Below are 16,276 nucleotides of genomic sequence, written 5' to 3' on the forward strand. Positions count from 1 at the left end.
GAACACTGACTATGAAAAAAGATAACCTATTCCTAACATATATTCAAACATTCTTGTTTTATGTTCATTGTTAGTCATTAGAACAGAGAGCTTAGAAAAACAAGTGTGCTTTTGCAGCACCAAGAGGATACATCTACTTTCTAGGTAATCGACTTCCTAACATGGTATCATATTGTACCTTAGAGAAATCCCACACTGCATTTCTCATTCCCTGGCTGAAAAGCCCAAGAAGAATAAAGCCAGAGGAGAGCATTACTTTTTAGAGTGCTGTGGCAAAAGAATAGCCAGACGGAAGAGAAACACATGGACTGACTTCATATTGTGTGTCCTTGGAGGGCCACGTAGGAGGCATTTATCAGCGTAACTTTAGTAAAGCAGCCTGTCTTAAAACCTGAGCCGCTGTGGATGCCTGAATGACTGTTTCTTGCATTAAGTGCATAAATGCATCGAGACAAAGAGAGGTCTCCCTTGTACCATTTAGTCCTGGGAGAGGACAGCTCAGTGGACTCGAGTTAGATATAACTGCAGACCCAAGAACAAGCCTGGTGCTCTTTGACAGTGCTGATGTGCAGCTGTACCGTGGGCTTGCAGCTCCCCACTTACTAAGTGCTTTCCTGACTCTTGTGAATACGTGCCACATACCGGGTGATGGTGATTAATGCAGCAGCAGGAAGGCCTGCAGGATAGAACAGGCTTGTAGGATAGAAGGGCTGGTACAGAGAGAATATGGGTGTGCATGTGTATGTGTGTGCACACATGTATGTGTACATGTGTGTATGCAGTTTGTGCATGTTGTACATGTATGTGCACTGTGTGTCCTGTGTATTTGTACTGTGTGTATGTAGTATGTGCAAATACATCTATATGTGTACATGTATATAGTATTTATACAGTCTGTAGTGTATGTACATGGGCATGTGTGTATGTGTGTAGTATATGTGCCTAGTATCTGTATGTATGTGTGTGTGCATGCATGTATGCATATGCTATGTAGTATATGTGCATGTATGTATGCAAGTGGATGTGCCGTGTATATGTGTCTAGTGTAGGCATGCATATGTTCCTGTGTATACTTTTGTATTCATGTGTGTGCATTTATGTGTGTGCATGTGTGTGTGTATGTGTGCAGTATGTGTATGCACATGTATATCTCTGCTTATAAGTGTGTGCACATGTAGTATATATGTGTGAACATGTATGGTGTGTTCATATGTGTGCACATGTGTATTGATGTGTGTTGTGTGGTTTGTGACTGTGTGTGGCATGTGTCCATGAATGTGTACCTGTGTGTGTGTATTGTGTGTGCACAGTATGTGTTTATGTACACACACAGAACCACACCTACACCCATTCAGCCCTCGCGGCTATCTTTCCTTCTCCCCCTGCAGAAAAGCGACTTTCCCGGGGGATTTCCCACGCCAGCTCAGCCATCGTCTCCCTGGCCCGGTCCCACGTGGCAAGTGAATGCAGCAACGAGCAGTTCCCCCTGGAGATGCCAATCTACACATTCCAGTTGCCAGACCTGAGCGTGTACAGTGAGGATTTCAGGAGCTTCATCGAGCGGGACTTGATCGAGCAGGCAACGATGGTGGCTCTGGAGCAGGCAGGTGAGTTGCCCCTGCCGACAGGCCCGCGCCCTTTAGGTTTGGTGAATGGTGAGCCGGCCTAACCTACTCTATGAGCAAGAGAAGGGCACATGTTCTCAGACGCTGGGCAGTTTTCAGTTAGGATTCTAGTGCTGCACCGCACCTCCTGCTCTACGGGCCGACGGTGTTCTCGCCAGCATGGGCTGGATAGAGGGGCCGATAACCAGGTGGTGCTGAAACCTCTTGAGTTTTTCCCCTTGCTCCTAAATCCCAGTCCTCCTCTAAGGAGAACCTATGCTTCTTTGCCTTGCTTCTCTCTCTCCCCAGACAACTCCTCCATGGGTGTTGAACGAAAGATAGGAAAGACCGTGGGCTTTAGAGAAAACAGGAGACCCGCCACTTCCTGTGGACTTGGGCAGGTCAGGTGATCTCTCTGAGCCTCAGTTTCCCGATCTGCAAAGATGAGGAGACTGCTGACCCGGCAGCACTTCGGGGTACTGACTGACGTGTTCCTTCCTTAGCTGTCGGTGCCCTGCCTGCACAGCCTCCTCCAGCTTCCAGGTTAAGGAAGGAAGCAATGAAAGCTGACCTCAGTCTCCTTCCTTCTCCCTCCAGCTTCCAGGTTAAGGAAGGAAGCAATGAAAGCTGACCTCAGTCTCCTTCCTTCTCCTTAGTGTTTCCTCACCACCCTAACATCCCAATGAAGAAAGCATTCAAGAAGCAAGACAAGCTCTCTTCTTTGGAATGTTTAAGGAGAAAATAATGAGTCCAAAACAAAAGTCTAAAACAGATTTAGGTTCTTCCTGAGACAAAGCAATGCCAGTTTCACTCATGATCATTCACATCATAAACATTGCAAAATCACGTATCTGGGGGTTTCTGAGGCACGCATGTGGAAGATGTTACGGCTGTCTCCTCAGGCCCACCACGCTCCTTCCAGTGGGGGCCCCACCTGCCTGCACGGGCTGATGGTGCACATGGAGCATGTCCTGTCAGTGGGAAGCCCTGCTCCTGCTGGGGTGGGGAAGCATCTCCTTCCAGTGCTGACCCAGCCTCCAGCCAGCTCTTCATGTCCACTGTGGAGTGCAGCCTCCACTTCCAAGGCTTGGTCCATGGAGACATCCCCAGATGTGTCATCCAGGAGTTTAGGGCTGCAGCCAGCAATGTGCTGTTAGGGAGTAGAGCTTCTCTTGGCCCTCAGCCAAGACCCAATACAATTACTAAGCACTTTCTAGAGTTTCAGAAGAAGACAGAAGAGAAGTACCTGTAGGTTGGTATGATTCTGATATTGGTGGATGGACCAATCAGGACCCTGGTAGGAAAGAAAAGGCAGCACAAAACTGTGAGATAAAAGGACTCCATAAAGGGACTGCTTTCCAAGGAGTGGGCAGGATTTAAGGACACCAGTGAAAGATACTACTATTCCTGGGACTACCATAGGACCTGGCGAAAAGACAAGGGATGAGAGTGGCTGATGGAGATAGCCACTGGCAGGAGGTGTGGCGTCCGGGAGAGAGAAGATGCTGGGGAAATAAATACTCTGACCACACTCTTCCTCCACCATCCAGGTTCTGACCAGTGCTTCTTAATGGCAGAAGGGCAGACTGCAGGGAGCTCACTGATGTGGTCCCCGCAGGTCACCCTCTGCATACACAGCAGCATGGAGAAGGATAGACAGTAGATCTGTGGGGCCAATGGGAAACATCTAGAAAGTCAATGTGCCGGGACGTTTTACCAGACCTGGCTTCTGTGTACACGTGTACACCTGCGTTCATGCCATTGCTTGTCATTGTTTGCCCAGGGCTGTCGTCATCTACCACTTTCAAGAGGGAAGGCACAAGATGCATTTAGACAAAGGACGCGATGGTGCTTAGTGGGGCTTATTTGTGTTGGGCAGGCTTGCGGTCAGGTTGCAGCCACAGGACTCACAGAAGCCTCACCAATGGCAGGCTTGGCATTAGAACAGGCTCTGCATTCCCAATAGCTGGATCTCATGTTGTGACTGTGGAGAAATTGTTATCTCAGCTTCTTCACAGCCATCACAAGCAACCCAGGGACTGGCACCCACAGCCTTGCTCTGTCTTACCTCAGCAAGATTCAACAAACATAAAACAATTCAGCTAGATGAGCAATAACGTAAACCACTCACTGTGGAGGCCGGCTATCTTAAAGACGCTTCTATATGACTAATTCAGATAAGATATTTTCCATGGAAAAGGCTCACTATTCATAGAGAAGCAGAAATTAGTATTTGTTAAGAAAGAAACAAGTTTCATGGGTTACTGTCTGTTGAATGCTACGGCGGCGCAGGCCTTGACACAGCTCAGCACTGACGATGGCTAACAGCTCGGGTGATTGTAGCAGCTGAGTGCTGTGCTTCGCGGGAAGCGCAGTCTTGTGCAAGGTCGTAGGTAGAGCCCACCATGTTACCTTCTCCTTGAGCCCTACCATGCTTAGCAAAAGCCTTCGCTTATTTTAAACGTCTTTTCTGTTCTTTTTTTCCATATTTTGTGTATTAATTTTTATCACTTATATTTTACCTTCCAGACTAACATTTTAAGATGAGACTCTGACTTCATCCGGTCTTGAGAAAACCTTTTAAAACCCCAAACTTAGTGAGTTAAGATGTTAAATTATGAACAGCCCACTGTTTATGTTGGGCACCACGAAGAGAACCAACTGGAAGCAGAGGTCAGTGAAGGCAGGAGGCTCAGGCTCCCATCCAGCAGTGGAGAAGCCTCCGCTCACAGCCTACACTCACAGGAGGCCTTGAGGAAGTGGGTCTCATGCTTCAGGGAGTGGTCAAAGGTGCTTGTGGTGCAATTAGCACCTGAAGATCAGGGGTCTGCCTGGGACAGGAGTCCTAGTAGCCAACATGTCTTCCTCGTCCCTCGTGCAGAAAAATAACGAAAGTGGCTAGGTGTGGTGGCTCACGCCTGTAATCCTAGCACTTTGGGAGGCCAAGGCAGGAGAATCACTTGAGCCCAGAAGTCTAAGACCAGCTTGAGCAACATAGTAAGACCCCATCTCTACAAATAATAAAACAGATTAGCCAAGCATGGTGGTGCACGCCTGTGGTCCCAGCTACTCAGGAGGCTGAGGTGGGAGAATCTCTTGAGTCCTGGCAGTCAGGGCTGCAGTGAGCCATGATCACACCACTGCACTCCAACCTGGGTAACAAAGCAAGACCCTGACCCCCCCCAAAAAAAAAATAGAAAAAAAAATTAAAATAACAGAGGTACACAGACAACTGTGTGTGTGCTCCCTCCGTGGCGTGAAGCAGTCTCTGGGCTGGGTGATGGCGTGAACCTGACCCCACCTGCCATCCATCTGTCCCCTCCGAGCTCCTTTCCTCTGCTCTCAAATAAGGTCTTAGACTAGGTCATTTCTCAGTACCCTGCTATGCTCAGACTCACGTGAAGACCCTCAGCTGGCTGGTGCTAAATGGGTCTCCCACAGCCCCCACCCCATCTGGGTGAGGAGTTTGGTCACTGGAAAGCACTGGCAGCTCCTGCACCTTCCACCCCACAGCCAGGTTCTGCTCCCATGGCCATGTTTCCACCATGTCACTGTCCATGTTTCCATCATGAAATGGCCATCCAAGAAAGCTGCTCAGTGTTGCTGGGTACAAAGGGTAAATGTCTCTTTCTAATAGCTTAGTGCTTAGAATCTTTATGAATAAACTGTTTATATGCAATATTATTTTACTGAATATATGAGAGATTGAAATACAGATGTCAAAAAATTATTGAGTAAAAAAACAATCCATTTGTTTAAGGGACAGTTCTAGCTGTGCTTGGCAGGAAACATTATCTCTGTCATAAGACTTTGGATGGAGGACTTCCTTTTCCCTTGGGACAGAACATGAACCCAGGGCTCAGGTGGTTCTGAAAATTGGCATACAATGGCCTTCACTCAGTTAACATTGCCCACGGTCCAGCTGTCCATCCTGGGGCCTGATTCTACTCTCCTGGAGCCCTGCGTGGTATCTGCCTGGCCTCCCAAGCCACATAAGCAGCCCCATATATTTCTGAGGCCTCCGTGTCAAGTGGAGTGCCAGTCTGAACTCCCATAAAACCCACAGATCTGGGAGACTGGTCTTCCCAAGCCTTCAAACCCTGGAGAGCTCAACCCACTCCCACCCCATGACAGTCTCAGGGCAACAGAAGGGCGAGATCTTCTGGACCTAAAACCAGCTGACCTCCTGAGAGAGGAAGGGAAACACCTTTTGTTTTCTAATGAGTAAGCCGGCCATTAAGAAGGCAAGGAACCAACCACTGCTTTTGCCATCAGCTGATCCTGCTGCATTTATACAGGAGATGGCTCAGAGACCCGGGTCTCCGGGCTTGGGAAGTTTCATCTGCTGCCTCTGGCAGCAGCTAAGCACCATGTGGGTGAGATGGTTCTTCAGTGTGTCTGGGGGCAGAGGGCAGAGGCATTTTGTGTATAATGCAGGAGTCACTGCATACATGGGAAGTGGAAACACAGATGTTGAGAAATCTCTAGACACATCTTTGAGTTGTGCTCCAGGGGAGGATAATTGGATTGAGGGGAATCTGCTGGGGAACCTGCCAGGGAATTGTAAGCTACAGAGGAGGCTGGCAGGCTTCCGAGTCAGCCCAACCCTGGCTGGGGGCCCGGATCACCACGGGGAGCTTGGCCACGTCACTGGACCAGCTTGAGCCTCACTTTCTTCCCTCTGAAAGTCGGAGATGTGTAACGGCGGCGAAATGGAGACAGATTGACCCAGTGTCAGCCTGTGTTGAATGCCCACAAAATGCCCCATCCAGGTCTGGGGTTACCTCCACACTCCAGGCAGATGAAACCCCTGCCCTTAGGGATGTGAAATTCCAGTGGAAGAAAGCCAGTGAGCAAGGGGAGCATGAAAATGAGGTGGGGCCTCAGCAGCTGCTCTGAGGAGGTTAGGAAGGAAGTTGAGGGAGTCCCAGGATGCCGCTGGAGGACAGGGAGGGAGGCAGCAACAGACATGTGCGTGCCCAGCTTTCCTGACAGAGGGAGTCTAGCGTCAAAGTCTTGGCATATTTAAGGAAGCCAGTATCACCTGAACTGGTGGAGCAAGGGCGAGAGGATTTGAAAAGGAGGGCAGGAGAATGGGAGTGGGGCCCTGGGGAGCCTCATAAGTCCTTTGGGCTTCACTGTAGGTAGACACACAGCCCCTGGAGGGTTTTGAGCAGGGAGCTGGTGCGTCTTAATTCACATCTGACGGATTCTGGCTGCTCGAGCATGGACTATGGGGTGGTAAGAAAAGAAGCTAGAAGAGGAGGAAGAGGCGGCTGCTGCAGACCAGGGCAGGGAGAGGCGGCTGGCAGAGTCGTGGGGGTGGTAGTGCAGGTGAGGGGCAGTAGAGAGACACGGCTGTGGGGTACGTTTTGAAGGTAGAACTGCAGGCCATGACGATGGAGGGCTGGGGCTATGGCAGGCAGGGAGGAGTCCAGCATGGCCCTAAGAATGTTGCCCTGAACATGTGGGTAGATAATGGTGCCTGAGGAGATGGAGACCCCTGGAGGAAGGGCAAGATCGAGGTGGGGGCGAAGTAGAAGCCAGTACCGTCAGGCAAAGCCTGAGACTGTAGTGAGACTTGTAAAGTTGCTGTCCAGATGAACGTGAGGGTCTGGAGTCACAGAGAGCTCTGAGCTGTGAATGTGGATGTGGAGTTAGTGCCCTAAGGTGAGACCTGTGGATGGAGTGAGCTCCTCGTAGGACCCTGCGGTGCACCATGCCCCCAGCCTGGCTCCATGCAGTGGTGAGCATGAGTTGGACACACTTGTCTGGAGCATGGACAGAAAACAGAAGCCGTCCAAAGAATCAGGCTGTGGCACTGCAGTATTGAGGGCTCAGGAACAGGAGCCAGCAGAGGAGACTGGGAATGTGTGAGCCTGGGAAACAGGGCGAACCAGCAGTGGATAGTGACCCTGACACCCAGGGTGGAAGGTGTTTCAAGAAGGGAGCGATTGGTGGTGCCAAATATGCCAGTAAGTCAGTGTGCACTGGAAACCGACCACTGGGTTTGACTGCGAGGCCAAGGTTCTCAGGGAAGCCATGCTTCACTGTGCTTGATGCAGAGAAAGGTCAGGAAGTGGCTTTCCTTCCCCTTCTCCTTATAGATCTCACCATCGGCTGCTGTGAGTCATCTCTTTCCTCCAGCTTTTACACTCTTGCCCTCCATCTCGTGAGGCTTCCATTGGTCTCCTAGCTACCTGGGACCATTCCTTGCTTGCAAAGGCAGCTCCTCCCATTGCTAGTTACCAAATTTGCCTTCCGATCCTTGCTGTGCTTGGAGCTTGCTGAGCTTCCTCCACCCGTCAGTCAGGCAGAGTCGCAGCTCTGAAATCCCCGTAGGCAAGCCTGGAAATATCATGTTCCTTTGTGGGCGGGGTGCAGCGTTGGGCAGCCCTGAGCACAGGGCCTGGGCCAGAGTGTGGGAGGGACAGAGGCCAGGGTTCACATCGCAGGGTGGTGGTCACGGCGTGGTTCCTGTGCAGCCCCCTGAGGGGGCGTCAGCCTCTCCTCTGTGACGCAGTGATGAAGCAGCCCACCTTGAGGGGCTGCCGTGAAGATGAACTGAGGTCATGTGTGCACGGGGCTGGTTGCATACTCAACATCAAGTAAATGGCCTCCTCTACTCATTTTTTATTTTCATAGAGTGGTATTTCTTATTTTTCTTCCTTAAACTTTTTGCTATAAATAATTTAAATTGTGACCAAATAGTAAGTTATCTTGTCAAGCATTACAATTATTCATTCATTTAGTAAGCGTTGATTGAGCATCTATGGTGTCTCAAACCCTATTGTCATAGCCCATTTGCATTGCTCTAAAGGGATACCTGAGACCAGGTAATTTTTAAAGAAAACAGGTTTATTTGGCTCACAGTTCTGCAGGCTGTGCAAGAAGCATGGGGCCAGCATCTGCTTCTGGTGAGGGCTTCAGGAAGCTTCCAGTCCTGGCAGAAGGGGAAGAGGAAGCAGATGTGTCATATGATGAGAAGGGGAGCAAGAGAGGAGGAGGTGCCGGACTCTTTAACCGTCATCTCATGGGAAGCAATAGAACGAGAACTCGTTACTGCGAGGATGGCACCCCACCATTCATGACGAATCCAACCCCATGACCCAAACACCTCCCGCCAGGTCCCCCTCCAACACTGGGGATCACATTTCAACATAGATTTGCAAGTGAAAATCATCTCAAACTATGTCAACCACCAGTATTATCAGGGACAACCAAGATGAGGAACACAAGGCCCTGCCCCAGAGCAAAGGACATAAAGGCAATACCGCAGTCCCATGGCAGGAGCTCTCACAGAAGCACGTGCAAGGCACAGCGATGCCCAGAGAGGGGACATCCGAGGGCCCAGGTGGGGAGGGTGCACTCCAGTGATATGAAAAGGAGTCACAGGGTCACATTTAGGGCAAGAATCCCCTCATCTTTCTGTTGGAGAATTGTCACGTTTTGTTTTCTTTCATTGAAATGTCGTGGGGTGATGAGCAAAAAGACATCTGATTTTAAAGTGTGTGGTAACCATCTGCTCCAAAGCTGAAGTTAATTGGTCCCATTATCACGGATGAATCAGAGACTGTTGCTCAGAAAAGTCAGAAGAAGTGACTAATAGCTCCCCACATGTGAAACACCGCCTCCCTCTGTGGTGTGTTCACCTGTGATTTTCTTATTTGCAGAAGCTCAAGTTCTCAAGCTATTCACAATGCCAGTGCCCGTGTCTTGTTCCTGTTCTGTGGTTATGTCATGGGGAGATGGGAATGACCACTCTATCAAAGCCAGGAATAGAAACATGGAACCATGAACTTTTCACATGTTACCAATTGCACTCCTTGTATGGAGCACACCTTTATCTTGGGCACCCCATTCTGGGTTCTGCTGGATGTTAGAATAGCACTGGGCCATGAAGGGGTCTCCAAAGGCTGGAAAGTGCTGGCATTTACCATGGTTCGGCCATCTTTTCAGGGTGGTCACGCCTGATTTACAGCCCAAGGAGTGCTCTCAACTGGGTAAGAGTCTTAACTTCTGGAAGCCAGCTTACATCAAACTACTAAGCCTTGCCCTCCATTCACCCAGCTGCTCTAGCAGGCTGCACCCTGCCTACGTGCCCTCTCCTGAGTATGCATGGTCTCAACAGCCTGGGCTACACTGTTATCTGCACAGGTTACAGGACCTGTCTGCTTGCCCTTGAACATTCAGGTGTTTCTTTGTGCATAGCTCCCCTTAGCAGCATGCACTTCAGGGACACGAGTAAACCTCCCAGACACCTGCTGAACACTCCCGGGATACGCCTCCTGGGATACGCATGCAAAATGAATGGACAGAATTCCTATTTAAATATCCTTGGGCTAAAGGACGCTGCGTGTGTTTCTATTGCTGCCTAACAAATTACCACACATTTGGCAGTTTAAAACAGCACAAGTGTATCATCCCACAGCTTCCGGGGGCCAGCCGTCTGCTGTGTTTTAGCTTGGTCTCAGACTCTGCTCAGAGTCTTTCAAGGCTGAAATTAAGGTGTCTCCTGGCTCTGTGCTCATCTAGGGGTGGATCCATTTCTGAGTTCCCTGCTGTTGGCAGAATTTAGTTACTTGCCACTGAATGACTGAGGTCCCATTTTCTTGCTAACTGTTGGCTCCTAGAGAGTACCCAAGAGACTCAGAAGTAATACAGGTTCACTGTGCGCTGGTTCCTTGCCAAGTCTCATGCATGTGTACAGGTTACACAAAGCAGGTGTCTTACAGACACGCAGTGAGGGACAATAGCAGCCTAGGGTTCAGGGCAAGACAGTCACACAAGGCTTAGGACAGCTGCCCAGGGTGCATGCTCTCTTGTGCTGCATCTGAGGGACCCGAGAAAGCGGCCTGCTGTAGGTTTTATACCTGGGGGATACAGTCATTATTGGGCTAAAACATTGAAATACATCCTGTTCTCAGAGGAACCAGAACAGAGTCCAGATTGTTCTAGCCAGTTTTCCATGATCTCAGGATACTACATTCCCAGCACATTCTCTTTTTTTTCTGGAGACAGGGTCTCCCTCTTGTCGCACAGGCTGGGGTGCACTGGCGCGATCTCGGCTCAGTGCAACCTCTACCTTCTGGGTTCAAGTGATTCTCCTGCCTCAGCCTCCCGAGTAGCTGGGACTACAGGCGCCCACCACCATGCCCAACTAATTTTTGTATTTTAGTAGAGTATTTTGTTGCCTACAGTAATTCTTGAGAACTACAGGCAAGAAAGAGGAAAGAACAGGTTCAGTCCAAAGCCATCCAGGACCCCACACCAGGTCCTTGCCGTCTGGCTCTCTCCACATGGCATAGCAGTGAAGTTGTTTACTGCTTCAGGTTGTTTACTGTTTGGCATGGCGGTTGTTTACTGCTTCAAGACCAGCCAGAGAATCTCTCCTCTCTCCCCTCTCCCCCTTTCCCTCTTCCCTCTTCCCTCTACATTCTACCAGCCACCCTTTCTCTGTAAATCTCTCTGATTTCCTTTTCTCTAACCACTAAACCCTCTTCTAAAGAGGTCTGCAGAGTGGGTCAGACCAACCCAGAATAATCTCCCTTTTGGTCAACTCAGAGTCAGGGAATAATAAAGTAATTACAGCTGCAAAATCCCCTCACTTTACCCCATATCATAACCTAATCACAGGAGTGACATCCCATCGGAGTCACAGGTTCCACCTACACCCTAGGGGAAGGGATGACACAGGAGTCCACCCCAGGAGGTGGGAATATGGGAACCACTTTAGAAGTCTGCCTGCCACAGATGCAGTGTCATTACTTGCAATATGATAATTCTTCTATGCGAAAAGATCCAGAATGAGAGATTAAGTCATACTGAATATGTTGTGGTCAGGGGAATTTTCTTGATTTACTGTTGTGCCACTTTGAACCATTTCACTTGGATTGGTATGCTTGCCTAGAGGCGCATGCATTTGGACTGAATTCTTTCTTTTTTTTTTTTTTTTTTTTTTTTTGAGACAGGGCCTCTGTCTCCCAGGCTGAAGTACAGTGGTACGATGTCAGCTCACTCCAGCCTCTGTCTCCCAGGTTCAAGCAATTCTCCTGCCTTAGCCTCCCAAATAGCTGGGATTACAGGCGTACACCACCATGCCCGACTAATTTTTATATGTTTGATAGAGACGGGGTTTTGCCATGTTGGCCAGTTTGGTCTTGAACCCCTGGCCTCAAGTGATCCACCTACCTCGGCCTCCCAAAGTGCTGGGATTATAGGTGTGAGCCACTGCATCCGGCCAGAATTCTACTCTTGATGGTTTCAAATTTCAAACAATGTGTCTCTGAGCCCTCCAAAGACATCATACCCTTTGACTGGGCTCTTTTGACAGTCAGAACCATGGATCTGGTCATCTGGGATGGGATGGGGGTAGGCACTATGACAACTGTGCTTTTGATAATAGCAGCCTTCACATATTGGGGATCTCCTGTGTGCTAGGTGTATTATACGCCATTAATTATGTCCAGATCTCACGTCGGCTGCATGCAATTGCCAAGATGCTCTTCATTTTACAGATCAGGAAGAAGAGACTTGGGGAAGCGGAAGGGTTTGCCCATGACTGCCTGGCTGTGAAATGTCCTCATCCTGCCCATGCCACGGGACCTCCTCAGTTCAGCTCAGAGCCTTGGGAACTGTCACCCTTTCAAACCTCAGGATATTTTCTGCCGCATGACCCATTCCAAATATGAATTGCATGATTTATGGGATTTTCTTAAAAGAATAAATCACCAATACCAGAGAAAAATCTCCCAAGGAACACTCTTTCAGAGGCCAAATAGAAAGCCAGCAGCCAAGTTACACAATTCTAGAGGGACACGTTGCTGAGGGCACCGCGCAGGAACATCTGACAGAGGCAGAGTGCAGGGAGGTGGCCCAGGGGTCCCACAAATCACAACAGTCCCCGAGATTTACATTTAACACTCCTCACACAGAGTGACTGATCCCAAAGTCCTGTCAGGAAGAAAATCAAATCAGGTTATCAGATTTTTAGGAGTATATGGTACATACAGAATAACAGTTCACAAGCCCAGGCGACTTCACACCAAGCGTCGTGAGAAGCTCACCTTGCTGTTCCTGCACAGCTGAGAAAGCGTAAAGGAGGAAGCATTTTGACCATTTTTGTGACTGACTGTTACATATTAACCATCTTTTTAGGGCAAATAGAGTTAGTTGTTTAAGCTGATTTGTGTACAGTTGGTTCGCTGAATCATGCGGACTAGCCTACGTTTTATGTTTTGTTTATGATTAGAACTAATATTTCAGGGAAATCAGGATGATTTAAGTTTTGGCTACGTGGTTATAGGTGGTTGGCCTTGGGGTATATCTGAACTGAGGCCTCTATTTTTGTTTTTCTCTAACAGTCCTGTAAAATGCAGGGATACCTAATGTTGCCGATGTGCTATTACCCACCAAGACTGAAGTTTGGAAGCAAGTCATGTGATGAATCTGCTGTAACAGAGCTCATAAGATCAAAAAATATTCATGAAGTCACTATTGCATTGTCATTCTGTTCTCACTTGTATTTTTGTGGGGAAGAAATAGCATCAGAAGAGTTGTTTGTTAATCTAGGTATTGGAAATGAAAAGCAAGTGTTCAGGTGGGAGTTAAGGAAGGGTTAGAAAATGGAACCTTTAGATGTCTTAAGAAGTGGTAAAATAAAACTGACAGTGTGTCAGATCCATGAGAAGCCAGCCTGTTCAACAATTCTGGGTAAAAATAAGAAAAACGTGATGTTAAAGCATGTATTAATGACAATATATATTCACAGTTTTATGTTGTAGCCTTGTTTATAGACTCAGTCAGCATCTAAGGTACCCCTTAAATATTTCAGACATACTCCTTTGCATTTTATGGGAAAAATAAGATGAGGTGGAAATATTTGCAAATTGGGGTTTTCTGAAGACATTCCATCCAGCAAATTCACCACCTGAATCCTTTCTTTTGCCTTCAAAATGTCGTCTCAGGTGCAAGCAGCTTCCAGCTCTCTTTTCCCTTATAGTCATCTCTGGAGCTAGACCCATCACCCTTTCATTGTTTTAATTCCCTATTGAAACGTTCATGTGGGAAAGTGTGCAAATCGTAAGTGTAGAACAGATCACATCCTTTAACAAGGACTCAGACAAGAAACTCACATCAAGGAAACTGACTTCTTACAGCATGGATTTATTTTGCCTCTTTTTGAGCTTTATATAAATGGAATCATGCATGGGTTAAGTTCTGGATTCTTCCACTTAACATTAAGCTTATGCAGTTCATTCATAGAGTTGTGTGATTACCATACAGCTTATTTATTCTCATTGGTATATTGCATTGCAATGCATGCATGTATTACACATAACCTTTCCATTCTGTTATTGATGGATTTTTTGGTGTCTTAGCTCAGGCTAACATAACAAAATACCATAGACCAAGTGATTTAAATGAGAGAAATTTATTTTCTCACAGTTCTAGAGGCTAGAAGTCCCAGATCGAGGTGCTGGCCAATTCAGTTCCTGGTGAGGACTCTACCTTGTAAATGGCTGCCTTCTCACTGTATTCTCACATGGTCTGTCTTCAGTGCCTGCCTCGGGGTGGGGGACAGTTTGAGAGTTGAAGCTCTCTGGAGTCTTTTATACAAACACTAATTCTGGGAGATCAGGGCTCCACCCTTATGACCTCGTTTAATGAATTTAAATTACTTCCTTGAAGTCCTCGTCTTCAAAGATAGCCACACTGGTGATTAAGATTTCAATATGTGAATTTGGAGGGGACACATTCAGTCCATAACGAGCTGTTGCAACTTTTGTCATTATTATAATAAACAGTGGTGCTGTGAACATTCTGGTACAGGTTTCTGGTAAGCCATGAACACATTTCTAAAGATATATACAGTCATCCCTCAGTATCCTTAGGGAATTGGTTCCAGGACCCTCTAGACACTGAAATTCTCAGATGTTCAAGTTCCTTGTTGGTGTGCTATTTGCATATAACCTACTCACATTTTCCCATGTATTTTAAATCATCTCTAGATTACCTGTAACACCTAACACAATGCCTACATCATTTCATCCATGTGGATTTGACATATTATTTGGCACACAGCAAATTCAAGATTTGCTCTTTGGAACTTCGTATTTTTTTTTTTTCTGGATTATTTCTATCAGCAATTGGTTGAATTCATAGATTCGGAACCCACAGATACAGAGGGTCAATTGTACCTAGGAGTGATGTTGCTGGGTCATAGGATTTACACATGTTCAGCATTGTAACAGTTGTCCAATTAGTTTTCCAGAGTGGATGTACCAGTTTGCTCTTCCTCTGTTGAGAGTTCCGGTTGCTCCATGTTTTTTGTCTCTTTGTTTTAGTTACTGTGTTGGAAGTGTAGGAGTATCCACACAGTGGTTTCAATTTTTATCTTCTGAGGACTAGTAAAATTGGGTACTTTTCATGTTATTGGCCATTTGCATATCCTCTTTTGTTGGGTGCCTTTTCAGGTTTGTTTGTTACCCATTTTTGAGATTGCCTTTTTGATTGACTTGTGGGAATTATTTATACATTCTAGAAATGGGACCTTTGTCAGATGTGTATTGCCAATATCTTTACCCACCCTACTGGTTGCCTTTTCACTCTCTGACTGATATACTTTAATGAACAGAAGATCATAACTAAAATAGTTCAATTTACCTTTTTTTCCCTTTACTTGAGAGCCTCTATTTCAGCTTAAGAAACCTTTGCCTACCCCAACATCCTGAAAATATTATCCTGCCTTTCCTACTTAAATCTATGATCTACCTAAAAGTGATTTTCATAAATGATGTGCTATGTAATGAGAGTCCATTTTCCTGTATATTCATCAGCCTGACATGGTACCATTTATTGAAATCATCCTTTCTTTATTATGCTGCAGTGTAACCTTGAGATACAACAGGTGAGGTAACTGTGTAGGTGTGGGTCTAATTCTGAGTCTGCTCTGTTGCATCAACAATTTTGATGTTATTCTTCTTTATCATTCAGTTTAAGTCATTTTAAATACTTATTATAATTTTTCCTGAGTCATAAGTTACTTAGAAATATGTAGCTGAATCACCATGGGGATATTTCTAGGGTTTTTTTTCTAGCTTAATTCTTCTGTGGTCAAATAATGTACAATGAATGATTTCAGACATTTTAAATTTGTTGAGACTTGCTTCATGACCCAGCATATAATTAAGCTTAATAAATAGTCTATGTGCACTTGAAAAAAATTTGAATTCTGTCCTTCTTAGGTATAGTACTTTTTATATATGTTAATTATATCAAGTTTGTTAATTTTGTTCCTCAGATCTTTTCTATTCTTCACTAAGTTTTTGTCCACTTATTCTACCAGCTGTTGAACAGGGTATGTTAAGGTCTCCTCCTATGATTGTGTTTCTCTGTTTCTTCCTTAGTTATCTTTTGCTTTATATATTTCGAAGCTGTGTTAGTGGGTGCATAGACATTTAGAATTATTATACCATCCTGGTACATTACTACTTTAGTTTTGTTGTTAGATGCAGGCCTGATGGCAGTGAAGTCACAGGTTTTCATTTGTATGAAAATGGCATTATTTTACCTTCATAATTAACAGCTAGTTGTAGGCTTTACAGACCATGTAAGTTCTCTATCACATATTCATTTTCTCTTTCTCTTTCCCTTCCCTCTATGCCTCTTAT

At 46.5% G+C, this 16,276-nt stretch overlaps 1 protein-coding gene across 1 annotated transcript in view; it reads left to right on the plus strand.

Annotated features, from left to right (window-relative positions):
• OTUD7A (OTU deubiquitinase 7A) overlaps positions 1–16,276 on the plus strand; it is a 373,673-nt gene that overhangs the window by 291,856 nt on the left and 65,541 nt on the right. Inside the window, exon 6 of the mRNA XM_030931684.1 lies at positions 1,389–1,607. Within this exon, the coding sequence (XP_030787544.1) occupies positions 1,389–1,607 (219 nt within the window). The remainder of the gene's footprint in view (positions 1–1,388; positions 1,608–16,276) is intronic.

The sequence above is a fragment of the Rhinopithecus roxellana genome, chromosome 5 (genome assembly GCF_007565055.1).
Source record: "Rhinopithecus roxellana isolate Shanxi Qingling chromosome 5, ASM756505v1, whole genome shotgun sequence".
Classification (NCBI taxonomy): Eukaryota; Metazoa; Chordata; class Mammalia; order Primates; family Cercopithecidae; genus Rhinopithecus; species Rhinopithecus roxellana.